At 35.0% G+C, this 22964-nt stretch overlaps 1 protein-coding gene across 7 annotated transcripts in view; it reads right to left on the bottom strand.

Moving 5' to 3' along the window:
- The window catches only part of NEDD4 (NEDD4 E3 ubiquitin protein ligase), a 180267-nt gene that overhangs the window by 117961 nt on the left and 39342 nt on the right, over positions 1-22964 (bottom strand). For 4 of the 7 annotated variants that reach the window (XM_036734928.1, XM_036734930.1, XM_036734929.1 and 1 more), the window contains exon 1: positions 3127-4671. In XM_036734928.1, coding sequence (XP_036590823.1) covers positions 3127-4671 — 1545 coding nt within the window. Of the gene's footprint in view, positions 1-3126; positions 4672-10416; positions 10471-22964 lie in introns of those variants that run through there. The other 3 variants (XM_036734932.1, XM_036734934.1, XM_036734933.1) reach the window with 1 other exon arrangement.

Genomic DNA, 22964 nt, shown 5'->3' with positions numbered 1-22964 from the left:
TCCAAAGTTTATGCCTTATTTTATTTGTTTTGTATTCAACACGTTATAAATTGTGTTCTTAGAACGCTGGTTAATTCATTTCACCCAAGTCTCACTTTCCTTATCTTTAAAATGATAATGATATGTGTATTACTGGATTAATCAACAAAGGGAAAAAAAACAGTTTTTATGACTGGTTTAGCTCACAAAAAATAGACATTTTAAAGCAAATTTTTAAATAAAAATGTGCAAATGAGCAAATAAAGGAAAAAATTCATGAAGCTGAAGCAAAATTTTGAGAACTTTAAACAACACGGAAAGTACATGTTTAAGCATCCATCAGGCCTTCCCTATTCTACAGAGAAAGACAGAAAAAGGGATCAGAAAAAAAGTAGAGAGTCAAGCTAAAACTGACTGAATAAAATCTGGAAAGCTGAGGAGTGACTTCTGCCAACTGATTAGGAATTTTAGGACTTTCTTTTTTCTTTAAAAAAAAAAAAGCACAATTCTGAAAAATGCTGGAAAAATGGTCCATGATGCCAAAACATCTAATCCCTGACTTTTCTTAATATAGCCTACCCAATATATAATCTAAGTCAAAAGCACATGAAATCTATTGTATCCAAGTTAACATTTAGGTTGCCAAAGATAAACATTATCTTGCAAAATATGTCTGATTATCCCACATACAACTCTATTATAAAAATACTACAAAATAGATTATTCCTACATTGTACCTCATGTTAAATTTCTCACTGAATTTTAAAAACTAACCCATGAACAAGCTGTGGATTATGAAGAGTTAGAAATGTGGCACTATGCTGCTGTAGACTGGTAACTTATTACCTAAGCACATAAGAAATGAATGTATATAGTCCTTTTAGTGCTTTAAACACTATGGTCTTTTTACTTAAGCACCAATTTAATTTCATGGCTTCCCTGTGCAGGTAGCTGACATTACTTTAATATCAACTTATTAAAATTAAACACAGACTTAGGATATAAGAATACTTGGGCAACTAACTGGAGTTATGAGAAATATTTTGAGCTCTGCTTATTTTTAAATGAGCTAGAATATATAACTATAATTAGATTAAAATGAAATTATTGACAAACAAAAGACATGAAACTTATTTTGTCAGCATGACTGCTATATTTATAAGAACAATGATATTTTACTTTTATAATAAGTCCCTGCCCCAATACTTCAAAAAGATCCAGCATAAATTGCCCTTAACTATCACAATGCTATTTGTAATTTTTTGATAAAAAAAACTAAGAAATCCATTCAATATTTAAAAGAAGATACTGTACAATATAAAGCTTTGGTGGGTTTTACAACTTTAAAGTATTTTAAAATCATATGTGTTACTCTGAAAATAAAATGGAAAATTTGAGGTTACAGCAAAGATTTGTGTGTTCACTGTTTAAATGAAAACAAGTAATCAACATCAGCTATTATTTCTGTATTTTGGTTCCTCAAACAATCCTTACAACAATGGGAGGTGCATTTCAGAAAACAATGCAAGAATTATCCAAAAAAATCACACACACAAAAAAAACAAAACAAAATTGAACAATTATGTGGCCACTACTAAATCAGGTATTTTAAGAGAGTGCTTTCTAGAAATATTTTTAAGTTAACTTTCCCCTGAAGATCACCTAGAAGTACGGAAAATGAGATAAAATAAAAATATAATGTGGTTAAGAAACTTCATATATTGATCTCATTTTACCACTTTAATTGCTTTCCTTATATGGTACAAACTTGGATGAATTACCCACTTACCTCTGCTTTGTATCCAAAGTTAGTGAAAAAAAGATTTCAAACAGAAATAGAACTAAATCATAGCCATCTACAAACGAGTCACTAAAGTCCAAAATGCTTATCTTTTCTTCTTCTCATCCCAGTGGTCTACAGGTACTAAGTAACACTATTTTTCATTTGTGGAAAGAATGAAAAAAATATGCATAAGATTTAAGGTAGTAACAAAAACTGGCTACAAGATATAAAAATGGAAGGGGAAAAAATTCTGTAATAACCTAATGGTTTACCTAATTGTTCAGATAAATTTATTTCTCACTTTCCATACAGTTATTGGGAGTCACACAGCCATACCATAAATGGGAAAAAAAACCTATCTTTGAAAAACTTATACTCTATCATCTAGAATTGTTTCTTACAGATTTTAAAAAAGATGTATAAAATTTTCCAAGGTTTCAATATCTTCCAAGTGCATAGTACTGTTTAATCCACTTTAATTCTCCTAATCTTAAAACACACCAAGTAGTATAGAAAAGTCAAATAAACTTTTTTTTTTTTGCTGCTAAATAAGTAAGGACAGAACAAAACACCAAAGGAAATTTATTAATAAGATAACTAGGACATCATGGAAAATGCCTGCTATTCAAAACCAGATCCAAAGAATTATAATTTAAAAAGCAACATTGTTGAAGGATTGAATTATGGTGTAAAATAAAAGTGAGGTTGATCTAGCAGCTAATGAAAGGGTGGAAACTTAAAATTCTTGTGGTTCCAGCTATGTGCAAATGTAAATACCATTTTATTATTTCTGTTATAAATATGCAGTGCAGTACTTATTTAATCTATCATCTCTGTCACCTAACAAAAGCATATTATATAAAAAGTAGGTCCTCTTATCTTGAAATATTTAAGTCACTATTTTTATGCATCTAGATAATTTTGTATTGCATAATTGAAGGAAAAAATCATCAAGCTAGTATTTATGCTTTGCAAAGCAAAGCTAAACCTGAGACCACAGGAATTATTATGCCACTATTCAAAGAAAAAAATTCACTGAAATAAGATTAAACTTGTCAATTATAATTTAAAACTTCTTTCATTTAAGCCATAAAAACTCTTTATTGTTTAAAATGCCAAGAAGTTTTCAAAAAATAATCTCTCCTTTCAAATAACATAAAATAGCATGTAAAACTACTTAATACATATACTTCTGAATATAAAATTCTTGATCGTGAAAAATTTGCTAAGCATAAAAACTATGAAAACTTTATTAAAATTCTAACATTGCTTTATTATAGATTAGATACAAGATACAAGAAACTCTCACATAAATATTCGTGCCAACATTTAAAAATTTACTTCAGTAACCAAAGGAAACTTACCTTACAACAGTGTTTCAAAGTATTAGACAATTCTCTTTTGAAATAGCTCTTGCTTTCTTTTGGAAAATTACTAACTTTGCCTTCATTTCCAGATGTGAACTGAATGTGTAATCGAGATGGTCTTGCCATGGAACAACTGTGCTTAATGTTGGATAAACAACAAGAAAGATTTGGATAAGTTCCTTCCAATGAAACACTTCTTTGTAAAGTGTGATGGGGTTTGCTCGTCTGTAAATTTAATCTTTCCAACTCTCTTTCAATATTTATCTGGCAGTCCACATTTGGGGGAGATGGCAGACATGCAGATGTTCTATGGATCAGCTTAATATACTTTGAACTAGAATTAAGTTTAAACTTCACTGCTGACATTTCTGGTTTACGGAGACCATTTGTTGTTTCACTCTTTGATAAAGATGCTCTTTGCTGGCTGAAATGCAGTGAAGCACAAGAACAGCTGTCAGATGATTTTTCACAAAGCAACTGATTAGAACTATTATTTGAAGTAAAAATGTTTTCCTCATTTGAACCATTCACATGAAGTGGCCTAATGTGTCTACTTTCCCCTGGAGCACAACTGGATTTAGATAGTCGAAGTCCACAGACTGCCGTAGAAAGAAATCCTTTAGAAGCAGCCCCATCTTCAATTTCTGCAATTTCACTGGAAGAAATAATGAACTGGTGTGAAGTTCGATAGGATCCTTTCCTTGGAAAAGTACCTGAGCTTGTTGGAGAAGCTGGTGGGATACTAGAAGGGCTCTTGGGGAAAATTAGCAAAGATGAGCAACATTTTAGTGGAATTTTAGATTTCTTTCTCCCTGGCAATTTCATCATCTCCAATCCTTGCTCCAAGCCACCCTGGTCAAAAGAAATTATACTTCTATTTGTTGAAATAACTTCACACGGGATAGTATTAACATTTCTCAAACTTTTCTTGGTTGTGCCTTTACAGGATAAATTCCCACAGAAAAAAGAAGCATCACTTGGAGGAAAGGTACTACTATCACTGATGATACAGTTATGTGAATCGTCAACACTTGTACTTGTACATGATCCATAATCACTACCACTGCTCCTAAAAGATCCATTATCCCTGATTAAAATACTGCATGGGCTGTCACTGGTAGAAGGGATTAACTGGCTGCCATCATTCATAGTACTCAATTTATCATCCTCTGTGGCTCCACTGTAAATTCCTTCCTTTAACACACAGGTAGATGTTGCATCTTCACCAGTAGTTACAACATTGTCAGACTTTAGCCATCTACTATATCTTGTAGGCTGTAGTGAAATCTGTAGAAAGGTGCTCTTTTTGCTAATATTTTGAGATGAAGGCTCAGATGTTCTTTCCTGAGACTTAGTATTTTCCTGTCTTTGAGGAGGTAAACTGGGAGTCTGCTTCATGTGAATAATGTTAGATGCTGAAATTTCTGTTGATCTTTTGAAAGACACGTGAACATTATTATCCAATTCATCTCCAGAGATTTCCGAAAGCAGACAAGTATTGCTTCTTCTGGCTGCAAAATGCAATTGTAACCTTTGTGCCATTTGTTCTCATTTCTAAACATGTTAGCAAGTCAAAGTCATTACAAAGACCTCTGTCTAAAGACAGGCTAGAAGCAGCTGTATCACATGTGAAGACAAAATCATTTGTAGTCTATTTAAAAGAACTTTTAAATTGTGGCTTTTTTCCGAAATAAGATAGTAGAAAATAGTTGTCCTATAAAGAGGCAAACAACTCATTCGAGAGCCTGGAGTTTCAAAAAAGTCTCAAATTGCTAGTAGTCAAAAGCCTTCACTTACAAAGCACTTGAATTCCAGCGACCTTTAAGCTGAGCTCAGCTGCAGCCCTCTGCCTCAAACACGGCCAACCTTGTTTCAATTATACCTTCTCCCATTTGCATGAATGAGTAACACAAGAACAACAATCCACTAGCATTTCAAGTTTAAACTGTATTTTTCTCTCTGGCTACACTAGGTGAACTACTTAACTATTTGAGTCACTGTGCCGAAACTTTCTCCAGAGGAGTTTAACCGCTAATATTTTTAACCGAAGGTATAGAATTACAGGAAGTTGGTAGGAATGAAGTCTCATGTAATTGAGTATCAAATTTCCAAACAGTAACCATACTAGGAACCCTGTTAAGTTGGTTAATACAGAGAAATATTTACAGATTACAATTTTTAGATCCCCAAATGGAAAGTTTTAACAAGTCATGAGTGCCAAAACAGTGGGAGAAAATAAATGTCTGTTATTGATTCAAACAGGTAAGGATTTTATCTTCCAAATAATCTTATAAAAAGGTAAATTTAAGGTACATTAACCTAGTAAATTTTATTTATCACAAAAATTAAAAATATCTTTATCAGAATGACCTTAAAGAGGTTACCACTAGTTATTTTCTCCTGCAATTGGAATGCTCATTTCAGCCAAGTGGCACAGTTTTAAAATTATGCCATTTATATTCTGAATATCAAAACTGCCAAGAGGTCAAAGTAAATACTCCATAAAAATTTCACATTTGACTCTCTCTCCCAAAAAACATTTATACCTACAACAGTTTCAATGACAATATTTTATTCCATTATTTCTCCAATCCACCCAGTTAAGAGTGTTGTGCTAAGTTAAGAAGTCGAAAAAGGACTTAACACTTCAAATAAACATATCTGAATGCCAAATGTCCTGACAGCCTGTAAAGAGCTCTTTGCTGGCCCCTAGCGGTATACGGAATCAGCAGGTTTTGCAGTCCAACATATGTAAATACACATTATGCTTAACGTTTATTTTCATGAACAAAGGATACATTTGTTTACATCAGAGTACTTTACTATAGTAATGTGAAATTAATTGCTACAGCTGATAAAACTCAATAGCCAAGAACATTAGACCATTTATCCTTTCAGAAGCTGTAATATAATATTTCTAGTTGTTTAATTTTTATTGTATTATGAGCCTAGTGGTAATAAATGTTTAAAATTTTACTTCCTTCCTAAAAAGTCAAGGATCAAGCTTAGTATTTTACTCAAAAGAAAAAAATTCATTTTAAAAAGAATACCCTAGAGTGCTTTTACAATCTGTACCTGACTTTTACAGTCAGAACTCCAGTAAATAAAAATATACTAATTCCTATATAAGAAACAAACAAGTAAAACAGTTTAATTTTTAAAAATACAGAATAAACCTATATCATATCTTTCTAAATAGCCTATTCTAAGCAAATACATAAAACTTAAACATGTTTTGTTTCAAAAACTACATAAGGCATCCTTAAGTTTTTAATTTTGAAGAAATAATTTACAAATATGGGTTAAAGAGAAAGTGTAAGATTAACACTAGCAAGGATTTGTGGTTTTGATTAACATATTACCACCCCTAGAAAAAGTGAAATGTCTGAGTGATATACCTTTTGAATGTGGACCCCAAATCAATATCAAAATTCTAAATCTGTTCATTTTCTCAAAAGTAAACTTGGTTCTCTGGTGTACAAAAACTCTTTAGAAAGTAGGAAGTCTTAGACAAATGACCAAAAGATTTTCTCTAAGTGTTATATGGAAGATTTATTGGTAATCTGGTACTTACCCTCACAGAATGAACTATGAGACCAAATATGTCCAAGTGAGCAAGTAAGTATGTAAATGGTGGAAAATTTGTAGAGGTTCAAATTACTTTTACAACAAAAGGCAAAATATTTCCAATTCTGGGCTTAGCAATTTGCATTGGTTTCCAAGTCACCTTTCCTTTTGGGTTTGGGTGGGGAGGAGAGGTAATAAGTCAAAAAAATCTATCTTTCAAGGAAGCCACCTGTTAAGTAAAAGTATTGGGAACTTGTTGCAGAAAGTGACCCTGGTCCTGAGTAAAAAAGACTGGGATGGCATCATGCTCTAAAGAAAAAGGGCCAGCCTTACTGACATTTATACATCAATTAAAAAAAACTACATAATTTATCAACAGGTGCTAAAAAAGCTTTTGGCAAAATCCAACATATGTTTCTATTAAAAATGCTGGGATTCATAGGAATAAATGGGCCTTTCCTTAATATAGTCAATAACAAGTACAGTCATCCCTCAACATATGTAGGTTTCACATTGATGATTTTGGTTATCTGCCCATCGATAATCAAATGTGAATTTTTGGAAATTTGTGGCGTAATGCAGAAAATCACAGATGACACATACATGTAAAGAAAACAAAAAAAATTAGCAAGTCATAAATGTATAAATACCATATATTATTAATCTATTTTATAATTTACTACCATAAGTATACATACATAAATTTATTATACAGTTATTTTTGTTAAAAGTTTCAGTGCACTGAAGAGCTATGGGCTACACACTCTCTTTGGGAACACCTCTTCACTGTCTCTCTACCATCCAGACTCAGTCACATGATTTTCTCTCTCAGTGATCATTATATGTTGCTAGTAAGAGAAGGAAATCTGTGAAACACTACCTGAGGCAGCAAAGATTCTGCGTAGTGAGATAATAATCTCTCACACAGAAAGAAATTGCAACTCTTTTATGGGTGCAGTGCGCTGTTTCATTTGTTTTTTTGTGTTAAATAAATATGGTCAGAATTATTAAAGATTAAGTTTTAGGGTAAGGCCTAGAGTTATTTGAAGTTTTTCACATTTGTGGGGGTTGTGTGCCCTTAATTCCACACATTTCGAAGGATGGCTATAGCTATATCCAAGAGCTAACATTATATGCAATGGAGAAAAATTAAAGGTCTTTCCAATAAGATCTGGGATAAAGTAAGGATGCCCAATATTACCACTACTATTTAACATAATTCTAGAAATGTTAGCTATAGAAATAAAACAAGAGAATAAACAAGAAAATAAAATTATTGGTTTTTGTATATATGATAGCATACTTAGAGAACTCTACAATCAACCAAAACATTCAATGAAATAATCAATAAGTTCAGTAAAGGTACAGGGAATAAAATATATCCACATAAACCATCAACATTCCTGTTTATTACAAACAAAATCTAGCAAAAACAGCTAGAGAGAGAAATTCCATCTAAAATAACTAGAGAAGGTATAAAATATTTGGGAGTATATTTACCAAGATACACCCAGGAACCACAGGAATCCAACTATAAAATGCTTTTTGGAGAAATCAACATAATACAAATTACAATACTACCTAAATTAATAGACTTATTTTGTGTTGTACCAAACTACCAAGGGAATATTTTAATGATAAATGAAATTCATATGGAGGAATAAAAAGTAAAGAAATTAATGGAGGTGGATAAAGGTATAACATTTTTGAGGAACAGAGAGTAATCCAGTTTGGCTGTAATGTAGAGTACATGGAATGGAGTATTGTGGGAAAAGTGGTTTCAGACTATAAAGGGCACTGAAAATCATGTAAAGGAATCAGAATTTTATGCAGTGGACTATAGGGAGTCACTAAGATTTTTGAGTAGAGAAGTAACAAAAACACATCCATGTAAAGATTAGTCTGGCAGAAAAATGAAGGCCGAATTACAGGAGAAAGACAGCAGAAAGGGAAGATCTATTATCAGGCTATTATAACATTTCAAATAAGTGGTAAAGTCAGTCTATGTTAGATAGCAATAGGAAGTCAGAGGAAGGGATTAAGACAAGAGATGGTCTGGAGGTGGAATGACAGAACTTAGTAATGGATTCAAATGTGAGAAGTAAGAGAGCAAAGAGTCAAAGGTTAAAGCCAAAGTTTCAAAAACAGGAGAAAGGGTGAATGGTGGTGTCATCCTCAGGAAAAAAAAAGAAAGAGGACTAGGTTTAGGAAGAAAGACAGTAAATTCTGTTCTGGTATTCTTAAGTAAACATGGACCAAACTAATCTGTTACTTTGTAGGGGGTAACACACTAAATAACATACTAGCAAGATCAATTTATTTGATTATCATATTACTACCCTTAGTTATCAGAGATCTGGATATATAAATTTTTATGCACAGAAAATGGCAAAGATGAATTAGTTGCATTGGAAAGAAGGCATTTGTTACACTGGGGGCTCATAACACTGGAGAATCATACTTGTCTTATCTAGAAAAGAGCATTATGAAGTTAAGTTTCTTGCTTCTTCAGGTTGACTAGGATATTAGGCGGATGAATATACACCTCCAAGCCTAAGCATATTTACAGTTACAAGGTCTTCATGGTCTAGAATTGGTTAGATACAGTTAGAGTTTTGCTCCAAAGTAAACACTTAAGAGTTCCCATTCCTTGAAGAGGAAAACTAATTTCTAGTCCCACGTCTGCTCTTTTTTAAAAAAATTTTAATCTTGACAAACAAGACAAGTACTACAAAGAACAGAAAAAGAGGACTGTATAAAAAGCTCTTTATTATGAACAGTTGTTTTTAAGTACATATTAAATTTGTCCATGTCTTCTATAAATACAAAAAAGAAATAACCAAGGACAGTCTGAAACAGGCTTACAAAGTGACAAACTCTGGACAACTGAAAGATTTTAATGTATAATACTGCACAGTATTCATTTTATTATATTAAAATCCTATTTTGGTTCAATTTTTCACCTGTCTTTCAAAGACAGTGGCCAAATCTTTATGTATTCACTTATCCTAGCAGTGATATTGAAAACTGGCTCATCTTTGCCAGAAGAAATAAGGAAATCAAGACAGGACAAGAATTGTGGTTCTCCATTAAATTAAAGCTCTTCAGAGAAACCAGAGAAGTGCTCCCCCTGAGCCTTGGGCTCCTGAAAGCATACTGAATAAATGACTGGAAAAATGGTGAACACTACAGAAACGAGGACTGGACTTTAAAGATTATCTAGTCCAAACTGCTCATTTTTCAAAGGAAGAAAATTAGACTCAAAGAAACTTTCTTCAGCCCATATCCCTAGCCCTTTTATAATATGAATACTCCCGGAAATATTACAATATATATAAATAAATACATACTATATATATAATATATTTTTGTATATAAACATATATGTATAAATAATACCCTTATTAGATGTTTAATCAACAGAACTTAATACACTTAAGTTAGTATCTTAATACCATTTCATGTCTTATCAGCTAACAATTAGAAAAGAGTAAGAATCACACCCAAGATTTAAGTGTGCTGGAAGAAGAAAATGGCTCTATAAAAGGCATGTAAGGGATAACACAGGAAGAATGCCATCAATATACAAAATTGTCTCTCATATCATAAGTGATCAAGTCCCTCACCTCAGTTTTCTGAATGATCACTGCCTTTTTCTTTGTTGCTATCTGTTTTCATTTATATTTCACAAATCCCTTACTCTAACAGAAAATAACTTACCAAACGATTTTCATCAAATACTTCAAAAAGAAGCCAGTGATGATGAGGATGAACCTAAGCAGGAGAAAAAAACACCAGAAAATTTGTAAAGAAAGAAAAAACTCTCTGGCTCAAAGATATTTGACAAATCAATGCTTTAAAATATTAAACATTTTTATAACATCATCCTAATTAAGGCACTGTTTTCATAAGCATATTGAAAATTCAAAACTAGGATACATACACACAGGTATCAATAGGGTATATTATGAGAGTCATATGATAAAAGGTAAATTGTTTTAACTGCCACACCAAAGCAAAATTCATAATGTAGTTTAGGGATTTTATTTTTAAATAAGTAACTTACCTATATGATTAATTATTCCGTGCCCTCAATTTTTTCTTATCAGATAAAAACAGATTTGGAAGTTAAAATAAATATTATGAAAATATCCACTAGCTTACTGATAAGTACAGCTTCATAAGGCCTCTTCTAAGAAGTGACCTCTTCTAAAAAAAAAGGAAAAAAACTGTTTAAAAATATGGTAAACTTTTGCTTTGAATTGCTGACTCTCATTTTAAGTGTTTTATGTTTGGTAGCAGGAAAGCAAATTCTTTAAAAATTTCAACTTCATTCCCCAGCTAGGAAATACTGGCTAAGTACTCTTTAAAAAGGTAAATCTTTTATTGTTATTATTAAAAATAAAATAATAAAGCGAGGACAAGGAAGTTGCTCAGGGTAAATCCATTCATCAAGGGTATCCTAATCATTTTCCCACAAGAAAAAATTCTAAATGATAATGATATTGTAGGGCAAACACAAGAATGCTTTCTTATTAAATATTTATTTTCTAGGAGACAAGGATATAAAAGATTAAGATTTGATCACTTTATTCTAAAATATCCTATGAGTCCTTGAGTGAAGTCATTTAATGACTAGTAAGATTTCTATAGGGGAAGAGGAGATGAAGGTAAAACTCTAAATTAAAATTCTGTTTCAGAAAACGACATGGAGCCTATGCTCAATTCAATTCAATAAACACAATTTGTAAGGTGCAGTTCAAAACCCCAGGGCTACAAAGATTGAAAAAACAACAGCAAAAACCTTTAAGGAGCTTACAAGACTGGGGTAAAATAAGTTGAATTAAAGTCATATCACTGACAGCCTTGAAGCTGTCAGTTGTTCAGAGTTGAAGCTGCTAAGTGGCCCAGTGGATGGAATAAGGAAGAACCTAAGTTCAGCTCCTGCCCCAGACACTACTTCAGCCACCACTCCTGTAGGGTTTTGTGAGAATCAAATGAGAGAAGAAATCTTAAGTGCAAGCCTTAGTTTATTTAATTTTTTAGAAATACAGAGCCAGGGAAGTCCTTTACACACCAGAAAGAAAGCACTTATGAAAATATACTTAGGAATAGTATGCTGGATAGGTTGTGGGTGAGAAAGTCTAGAATCCAGAAGACCAGAAAGACTGCTGTAGCAGTAATCCAAACATAAGAAGCTGATAACAGAGCCCAAGATGGTAACAATAGGAATGCAAAGGAGAAAATGAACAAAAGAAAAACTTCGAAGCTAAAAAGTAATTGATGACTGATCAAATATAAGAACTTCAATAACATCTTGGGGAAAAAGGAGGGTAAGTAACCCAAAATAGGATCTATTGGCCAAATGTTTTTGATAAGACCATGAGGATGGAAGACAAGTCACTTTCTCTAAACTTTACAACCTCTCAACTCTCTGCTGGGGGAAGCTAGGCGGCACAATGAACAAAGCACTGGGCTTTAAGTCAGGAAGATTTATCTTGGCAAGTTCAAATCGGGCCTTACATAATACCTCCTAGTTATATGATGCTGGGCAAGTCACTTAACTCTGTTTGCCTCAGTTTCTTCATCTGTAAAATGATCTGAAGACAGAAATGGCAAACCACTCTTTGCAAAGAAAACCCCAAACAGGGTCACAAAGAGTCAGACACAAATGAAAATGACTGAACAACAATAAGAATTAGGTGGATGAGCCAAAGCAATTTCAGCTGCCAGTCTAAGACACCAAGAAATAACAGAACTAAATTGAACTAATGGCAAAGAAAGCTAATCCTTAATCCCTAACTCATTCACTAAGCAACCTGTTCTCTACCAGCCACCACAATCAGCTACACAAACCAACCCACAGGTTGCAACAGAAGTCAGTACTATCACCTCCTTCTCCCTGCCCCCCCAACTTCCCACTATGGAAAACCAAAAGGCAGATGGTCTGGGAGGTATTTCAGTGTGGCAGTACTCTGTACCGGACTCAGCCAGAGAAATTAGCAGGATGCCAGCATGTGTCTGTGTCCACAATGTATGAAACAAAGGGGATGGCATCCAGAGGGACCAGTTCTTTCTCCCCAGTAGTGGCTTGGGAGACCAAGGCTGGTAAACCATGATTTGGGAGGAGGAAGAGAACGTTTGAGGTTAAATTCCCCAGAAACTGCTATGAAGGGGAAAGAATCAGACAGTGAGTGAGAGTGTACTATATTAAAAAAAGACTCAACTTACCAAAGATTTCAGGAAGAAGAAAATTCAACTATTAAAGATCTTGAGTGCAAGCAGATAAAACAGGGAAGATATTAGTAATAGAAAGGAAATGGCATCCAATGTAGGCATCTCTAAATAAATATCGTAAGACAAAGGAAAAGTAATCAATATTTGATGAGGCAAAGAACTATGTGGTTTCTCAAGAAAAGGAACATAGAACCTCTGCTGGATGTTTCCAAATAGTTTAAAAGATAAATAAAATGTGAATTGTGAAAGTAGAATTTACGGCCTTTATCAGCATAAATAATTGGCATAAGAGAAAAATTTGAATACGTAGTGGAAAAATTCAGCAAATAAACAAAAGAATAATTGATTAGGAATTTAAATACTTGGAAGTGAAGAACAAGCTAGAAGAAGAGAAGCAAAAAGAAAACAGTAATATTAAAAGAAAATCACAACTTGAGAAGTTCTCCCAGAAGAATATAAGTTAAAAAAATAACCTGGACATCATAATCTAAGAAATAATACAACAAAATTGCCCAGAGCTTCTGAACACAAAAAATAAAGTGCTAATCAAAAGAACCCAACTCCAAGTCACAGAGTGGTTAAATTTACTAATTCCAATGACAACAAATTTTGTGAGCAACCTTGGGAAAGACCATCAAAAACAGAGAAAGAAAATTCAAGTAACATAAGACTGTTCTATACCCATCATATACCTCATGAGGGAATAGAATAGTGTGTTCCAAAGAGCAAAGGAGCTCAAAATGCAATCCAAGGTGCAAATTTGTAAAATCTGCAAATCTGAGCATTAATAAAAAGATAGATATTCAATAAAAGAGACATTCCTTAAAAAAGCAAACCTAAACATTCCTAAAGAGCAAATCAAACCTAAAGAATTTGTTTGCTTCTCTAACACCCAAAAAAACCCAATAAATACAAGGAAGGTAAACAAATACAGCAACCAAGACAAGAATAACAAGATAGAGTCTATCTGATAGACCATAAAGAGATTTAATTCCAAAGGCATAAGAGGAGACAAGGATGAAAGCAGAAGTCAAAGAGGTAAAGGTGGAGATATAGGCCTGAAACATCAGCAAAATGTTACAACACATTGTCTACAAGTGAACCAGTGCTTTTTGCGGGACAAGTGGATAAAGGAAGCAGGGGAGGAAGAAGATGGGGGACTATATGATGCACTCTAATCAAGTCAAAGGCTAACAATGAAAAGAAAAATACACTTGCAGTCTCTCAGCAGAAGAGAACCTACAGGAAAACGGGTGAAGAATCAAACAGAGATCCAAAAAGAGGTAAAGAAAAGGAAAAACTGTGTTTTAGTGGTAGGAGAGGGTACCAGTGATGAATGCTCCCATGGGAAAAGCAAGATACTCAATATGGTGAGATCAGGACCTTTCAATGAGTATAATCTGTAGGGATTTAGTACTTGAAAAGATCGCTCATATTGTCTCAGAAGGGGAAACAGAGCTCTTGGGGACAACTGATACCCAAAGGAGTGGGATGGCTTGGACCCACAGATACTAAATTAAGGAAGCCATTTGTCAAAATGATAGCAAAGGAGGTCAGTCATCTTCCCAATGAATGTATCTAAGACTCCTAAGATTGATCAAAAGGGGTGATCACTACTAACTTCTGCTGACTCAAGTGGGCACAAATGAAAGAAGGAAATTTAAAAGACTACAAAGTCAGGCCTAAAACTGATGGTCATCAGGGCACAGGATATTTTCTTTACCTTCTGTAACAACAACTTGCAGCTGCTGTGGAGGTATAAGGCCAATAACACTAGCACACAGGAAGGCTGCTAGCACAGGTTCTTTGATCTGCTTTTCTAAAGAAAGCAACTTTAAGGGGTTTACAATCTTACTTTAATTAAACAAACATATAACATTAACTTAGTTCAGGGGGAAAAAGCTAGCACTCTGAACTTCAGAGAGCATACAAACAGAGATTACAAGCATACATTATATAAACAGAGCAAATAAACACAAACCAGTAGGCAGGCTTTTAACCATATAACTATAGCAATATATAGTTACCAGAGAGAGAAGCACCAACATCTGGGTTTTCAAAGCCGGGGGGCTGTGATGGCTACCCAGAGCCTGGTCTGGTCAAATCACATGACACTCTTCCAGTGAGTGAGAGGGCCAAAATCAGATCATATATACCCTTCTTAAGACCCTGGCACTTAATGTCTCCTTAGCAAAAGGGTATGGGGTCTGGGGCTTGGGGCTTTCTTGTCTCTTAAGCAGGTCATCAACACTCTTGATTCAATCAAAGACTCCATTGAAACAAAGGCAAGACTCATCAAAGGCACCTGATTATATCAGTGCTGAGAAGCACTCTAAAACAAAAGACAAAAAAGGTCCTACTTTACCTGCCCCATTCAAACAAAGGCAAGACTCATCGCCTTAGCATTCCAAAAGAGAAAACAGTAAAAAAAAAAAAAGTCCCACCCTTCTTACCACCACACCACTGCCTACTAAAAGTGAGGGATGCAGAAGACAGAAATTGACTTGTAAGAAAGCTAAAGAAGGTGGTGTTTGAGAATTCAGACTTCTGGACCACGTCTTAAAACACAGGGAAGAAATACTTCTGATCAGCATCTTACAAAGGCCAGTAAGAATGTATTTGCAAGGTATCTTGTAAATCTAATAAAAAAGTCTTCAAACTAAAAAGGACAGAAAAAAGAGTAGCTATAATAAAGTGGGGGGGGGGGGGACAACCAACGCTTAAGATACTCAGAAGTTCTAGAAGATAAAAATGCAAGAAGAGTCAGGAGGAAAACCTATGTCCTTGAATGTCTCTACACAAATGCTTATAATTGCTAATGCAAGGAGAGAAATTTGACAGCACTGAGCCTTGCCAAGATTAAACTCATAAATTAGGATTGTTCCCTATTGTCACTTCTGGACTCTCCTTGACCAATTTCACTAAGACCAAAATCCCTCTGCCAGTTGTCCACAATGGGGGGTGTGGGAAGGAGGATGCAGCCCACCTCCCATCCTAGTTGGATCTTGCCTCAGAAGCAACTCCAGAGAAGCCTTAGAGAAGTATTGTCTTCCTTAGTTCTCCTTAATCTCACTACCTTCCCTGAGACAATCTCCAATCTATCTTGTATACAGCTTGTTTGTATGTAGTTCCTTGGAGCTGTCTCCCCTTTTAGATCGCAAGCTTCCTGAGAGCAGGGATTGATATTTTTTAACCTTTCTTTGTATCTGTAGCTTTTAGAACGGTGCCTGGAACAGAGCAGGCACTTAACAAATGCTTACTGAACAATTAACAAGACTTCCTCCAGAGACCTCTCAGCCCAGGACAGGAGTCTGTCAGGACCGCAAAGCCAGCAGCCTTGGGAGCAGCTAGGCCGGAGGCCTCCAACCCAGAGTCTAAAGGTCTGAAACTTGGGGCAGAGCCAAGATGGCACTGTGAAAGGAAGGAACTACTGGCATTCTCTCACAAATTCTGTCAGATACTTCTAAAAAAGTGAATCTGAGCAGATTTGAGAGAGTTAGAAGCCACTAGTAGACTGAGAGGGGTAGGAGCGCTGGGCACATGGATCAGCACCAGACCAAACCAACCAGGAACAGCAGAGGAATCCAGCCAGCACAGCAGTCTGGGAGAGGACTGGTGGGGGATACCCCAGAGCAGAAGTACCAGATATAGCCAAGATCGAGTCTCTCAGGCCAGGATGGGAGTCTGTGGGAGCCCAGAGCCTGCAACCACGGGAGCAGCCAGTCCATAGGCCTCAAACCCACAGTCTAAAGGTTTGCAACTCACCTTGTTGAACTTCTGGGAGCCATGATGGACAGGTAAAACTGCTCATATCCCTCTCTTAAATAAACCCAGAGAATAAAACCTCAGGAGAAACAGAGGAGCTTCAGTAGCGAGAGAAGTGGGGAAGAGGGCCCTTCCTGTGGTGGTGGAAGGAGACTAGTGCAGGAAGAGAAGTGTCCCAGCATCCCTCACCTCAGCAGAACGAGAGTAACTTGGCCCCAGGGGGTGGAGCTAACTAACGTCAACGCCAGAAACCCAGACTTGGCTTTGCACAGCCAGGGGAAGTGGCAGACACCAACACAGACAACAGCTGAGACCACCCATGCTGTAGAGCAGTCCTGAGGAAGAAGGGACTCCCAGCAGACTCCCTCCCCGACACCTCACGAAACCAGAGGCCATAGCACATAAAGTTAGATCCCAACACAAGAAACTTGGGACAGAGCTCCCTGAGCCCCAGAAGCAGAAATCCACTTCAGAAACCAGGAGGGAAAAAAACACCATGAAAAAGAATAGCAAGAAGACTTTAAAGCCGATTGATTCATATTATGGAGACAGGGAAGATCAAAATACCAATTCAGAAGAAGACAGCATGGACACTACAACGACATCTGAAACCTCAAAACCGAAAGTGAACTAGTCTCCAGCCCAAAAAGCATTTCTGGAAGAACTCAAGGAGGACTTTAAAAACCAAATTAGGGAGGTAAAAGAAAAAATGGAAAAAAAAATTTACTGATAAAAACAAATCTTTAAAAAGTAAAATCAGCAAAATGGTTAAGGAGAATCAGAATATAAATGGAGAAAATGTCTCATTGAAAAGTAAACTCAACCAAATGGAAAAGGAGATAGAGAAGTTAATGGAAGAAAACAAAACATTAAAACTTAGAATTGGGCAAATAGAAGCTAATGACTCTATGAGACATCAAGAATCAAACAAAATCTAAAAAATGAAAAAAATAGAATAAAACATGAAATATCTGATTGGAAAAACTGACCTGGAAAATAGATCCAGCAGAGACAATTTAAGAATTATTGGTCTACCAAAAAGGCACAATGAAAAAAAGAGCCTGGATATTATCTTCCAAGAAATCATTAAGGATAACTTCCCTGAGGTCATAGAACCAGAGGGTAAAATTATCATCAAAAGAATCCACCGATTACCCCCTGAAAGAGGTCCCAAATTGAAAACTCCCAAGAAATATTATAGCCAAATTCCAGAACTACCAGGTCAAGGAGAAAATACTGCAAGCAGCTAGAAAGAAACAATTCAAATATCACAGAACTACAGTCAGGATCACGCAGGATCTTTCAGCTTCTACATTAAATGACAGGAGAAATTGGAATATAATATTCTGAAAGGCAAAGGAGATTGGACTACAACCAAGGGTCAACTACCTAGCAAAATTGAGAATAATTTTCCAGGCAAGGAGATGGACATTCAATGAAATAAGGGAATTCCAGACCTTCCTGATGAAAAGGCCAGAACTCAAAGGAAAATTTGATCTCCAAATACAAAACTCAGGAGAGACATAACAAGGTAAATGGGGGGGAAAATAATCAATAAGGCTAATTGCATCCTTATACAGGATTATTTTGTTTTATATATGTATATATATATATATATATATATATATATATATATATGTCAATCTTGAGAATAGTATACTCATTATGACAATTGAAAGGGATATTCAGAGATTGTGGATATCAGTAATAAAATAACCGATATAATGATAAAAAATATAATTAAGACATATAAAGGGATGGTTCTGGAAGAAGAGGTAAAGAGGTAGTAGAAAAAGGTAAATTACATCACATGAAGAAGCACAAAAACATACTATAGTAGAGGGAAAGAAGGGAGGGAGAAGAGCAGCATTTGAGTTTTACTCTCATTGGATTTGGTTTGAGAAGGGAATAACATACCCTGATAAGTATAGAAATCTAACTTTTCCTACAGGAAGTAGGAGGGGAAAGGGAAAAATTGGAGGGGGTGGTCAGAAGGGAGGGAAGAAGTAGCAAGTGGGAAATGGTAATGGAGGAGAATCAACAGGGAGGGTAAACTGAGGAAGATGGCGGTAAAAAGCAAAACTTTGTTGAGGAGTGGAAGGGGAAAGGGAAAAATAAAAGCATAAACAGGGGGAAAAAGACACAGATAATAATCATAACTGTGAATGTGAATGGGATGAACTCTCCCATAAAATGGAAGCGGAGAGCAGAATGGATTAAAAACCATAATCCTACAATATGCTGTTTACAAGAAACACATCTGAAAAAAGGGGATACACACAGGGTAAAGGTAAAAGGCTGGAGTAGAATATATTGTGCTTCAGTTAAAGTAAAAAAAGCAGGGGTAGCAATCCTAATCTCAGACAAAGCAAAACCAAAGATAGATCTAATTAAAAGAGATAAGTAAGGACACTACATCCTGCTAAAAGGCATCATAAACAATGAAGCAATATCATTGTTTAACATATATGCACCAAGTGGTATGGCATGCAAATTCTTAGAGGAGAGGTTAAGGGAGCTACAGGAAGAAATAGACAGCAAAACTATAATAATGGAAGACCTCAACCTCCTCCTGTCCAAACTTGATAAATCTAACCTCAAAATAAACAAGAAAGAAGTTAAGGAGGTCAACGGAATTTTAGAAAAGGCAGATATGATAGACCTTTGGAGAAAACTGAATGGGGATAAGAAGGAATATACTTTTTTCTCAGCAGTACACGGCATATACTCAAAAACCGACCACGTACTAGGGTATAAAAACTTCACAATCCAGTGCAGAAAGGCAGAAGTAGTCAAAGCATCCTTTTCAGATCACAATGCAATAAAAATTATTTGTAATAAAGGACCATGGAACAATAAGCTAAAAATTAATTGGAAACTAAATAATCTAATTCTAAAGAATGAGTGGGCCAAAGAACAAATCAGAGAAACAATTAATAACTTCATTCAAGAGAATGACAATAATGAGACAACATACCAAAACTTATGGGATGTAGCAAAAACAGTTCTTAGGGAAAGCTTTATATCTCTAAATGCTTACATGAATAAAATAGAGAAAAAGGAGATCAACGCATTGGGCATGCAACTGAAAAAGCTAGAAAAGGAACAAATTGAAAATCCCCAATTAAATACCAAATTAGAAATACTAAAAATCAGAGAGATTATGAAAAAAACCAATAAAATTGATAAACCTTTGGTCAATTTGATTAAAAAAAAGAAAGAAAATCAAATTACCAGTATCAAAAATGAAAAGTGGGAATTCACCTCCAATGAAGAGGAAATTAAAACAATAATTAGGAATTATTTTTCCCAGTTGTATGCCCATTTCCTCAGGGAAATTGATGAATATTTACAAAAATATAAATTGCCCAGGTTAACAGAAGAGGAAGTAAAATTCTTAAATAACCCCATCTCAGAAAAAGAAATTGAGCAAGCCATCAACGAACTCCCTAGGAAAAAATCTCCAGGGCCAGATGATTTTGCATGTGAATTTTATCAAACATTTAAAGAACAATTAATTTCTATACTTTATAGACTTTTTGGGAAAATAGGTGAAGGAGTCCTACCAAATTCTTTTTATGACACAAATACGGTACTAATACCCAAACCAGGTAGAGTCAAAGCAGAGAAAGAAAATTATAGACCAATTTCCCTAATGAATATTGGTGCAAAAATTTTAAATAAAATATTAGCAAAAGACTACAGCATCTTATCACAAGAATAATACTCTACGACCAGGTACAATTTATTCTAGGAATGCAAGGCTGGTTCAATATTAGGAAAACTAACAGCATAATTGATCATATCAACAACAAAACTAGCAGACACCATATGATCATCTCAATAGATGCAAAAAAAAGTCTTTTGACAAAATACAACACCCATTCCCATTAAAATCACTAGAAAGCATAGGAATAAATGGAGTCTTCCTTAAAATTATAAATAGCATCTACCTAAAACCATCGACAAGCATTATGTGTAATGGGGATAAGCTAGATGCATTCCCAGCAAGATCAAGGGTGAAGCAATGATGTCCATTATTACCCCTACTACTCAATTTGGTACTAGAAATGTTAGCTGTAGCAATAAGAGAAGAAGAACAAATTGAAGGAATTAGAATAGGCAAAGAAAAAACTAAATAATCACTTTTTGCAGATGATGTGATGATTTAGAGAACCCTAGAGAATCAAGTAAAAAACTGCCTGAAATAATAAACTTTAGCAAAATTGCAGGATATAAAACAAACACACATAAATCCTCAGCTTTCCTATATATTACTAACATAGCCCAACAGCAAGAAATAAAGAGAAACTCCATTCAAAGTTACCGTAGACATTAAAAAATATTTGGGAGTCTAACTGCCAAGACAAACCCAGGGCCTATATGAACATAATTATGAAACACTTCTCACACGAGTAAAGTCAGATCTAAATAAATGGAAAAATATCAGTTGCTCATGGTTAGGCTGAGCTAATATAATAAAAATGACAATTTTACCTAAATTAATTTATCTATTTAGTGCCATACCAATTGAACTACCAAAAAATAATTTTACAAAGCTGGATAAAATAATAAAAAATTCATCTGGGAGAAAAAGAGATCTAGAATATCTAGGGAATTAATGAAAAGAAATGCTAGGGAAGGTGGCCCAGCCATACCAGATATTAAACTGTACTATAAAGCAGCAGTCGTCAAAACTAAGTGGTACTGGCTAAGAAACAGAGTGGTAGATCAGTAGAATAGGTTAGGCATACAATATGCAGTAGTCAACCTCTACAGCAATCTGCTCTTTGATAAACCCAAAGAATCCAGCTTCTGGGTTAAGAATTCAGTATTTCACAACAACTGCTGGGAAAATTGGAAAATGGTAGGGCATAAACTGGGCATAGACCAGTATCTTACACCATATATCAAAATAAAGTCAAAATGGATTCATTATTCAGGAATAAAGGCTGATATTATAAGCCCTTTGGGAAAGCAAGGAATAGTTTACCTGTCAGATTTATGGAAAAGCAAAGAATTCATAACTCAACAAGAGATAGAGAGCATTACAAAATGCAAAATGGATAATTTTGATTATGTTAAATTGAAATGTTTTTGTAGAAAAAAAAAGCCAATGCAACAAGATTAGGAGGGAAGCAGAAATTGGGAGAAAATCTTTAGAACTAGTGTATCTGATAAAGGCCTCATTTCTAAAATATACAGGGAACTGAGCCAAATATATAGGAATACAAGCCATTCCCCAATTGAGAAATGGTCAAAGGATATGAACAGGGAGTTTTCAGAGGAAGAAATAAAAGATATCTATAGGCATATGAAAAATTGCTCTAAATCACTATTGATTAGAGAAATGCAAATCAAAACAACTCTTAGGTATCAAATCTCTCCTGTCAGATTGGCTAACATGACAAAACAGGAAAATGATAAATGCTGGAGAGGATGTGGGAAAGCTGGAACACTGTTACATTGCTGATGGAGATGTGAACTGATCCAGTCATTCTGGAGAGCAATTTGGAACTATGCCCAAAGGGCTATAAAAATGTTCATACCCTTTGACCCAGCAATACCACTTCTAGGGTTGTATCCCAAAGAGATCACACAAGTGGGAAAGGGACCCATATGTACAAAAATATTTATAGCAGCTCTTTTTGTGGTAGCAAAGAACTGGAAATCAAGGGGATGCCCATTAATTGAGGAATGGCTGAACAAGTTGTGGTATATGAAGGTATGGAATACTATTGTGCTATATATAAGAAATGGGGATGATACAGACTACATAATAACCTGGAAAAACCTACACGATATAATGCTAAGTGAGTTGAGCAGAACCAGGAGAACATTATACACAACCACAGATATATGGATTCTGTGATGACTAACCCTGATAAACTTCGCTCTTCTCAGCAATACAAGGTGCAAAGACAACTCCAAAGTACTCATGATGGAGAGAGCTATCTACATCCGGAGAAAGAACTATGGAGTCTGAATGCAGATTGAGGCACACTGTACGCTCTTCCCTTTTTTCCCTTTGTTTTTTTTTGTTATGTTTCTTCTTTCTCATGATGCATTCCATTGGTCATAATTCTTTACAACTTGACTACTGTGTAAGTAGGTTCAACGTGAAGTTATATGTAGAAGGTATGTCGGATTCCATGCCGTCTTGGGAAGGGAGAGGGGGAAGGGGGAAGAAAATCTGGAACTCAAAATTATGTGGAACTCAGTGTTGTAAACTAAAAATAAAAACATCTTAATTATTAAAAAAAAAC

The sequence above is a fragment of the Trichosurus vulpecula genome, chromosome 8, assembly GCF_011100635.1.
Source record: "Trichosurus vulpecula isolate mTriVul1 chromosome 8, mTriVul1.pri, whole genome shotgun sequence".
NCBI classification, from domain to species: Eukaryota; Metazoa; Chordata; class Mammalia; order Diprotodontia; family Phalangeridae; genus Trichosurus; species Trichosurus vulpecula.
Note: the sequence above shows the minus strand (reverse complement) of the source record. Positions and strands in the feature narration are given on the sequence as shown.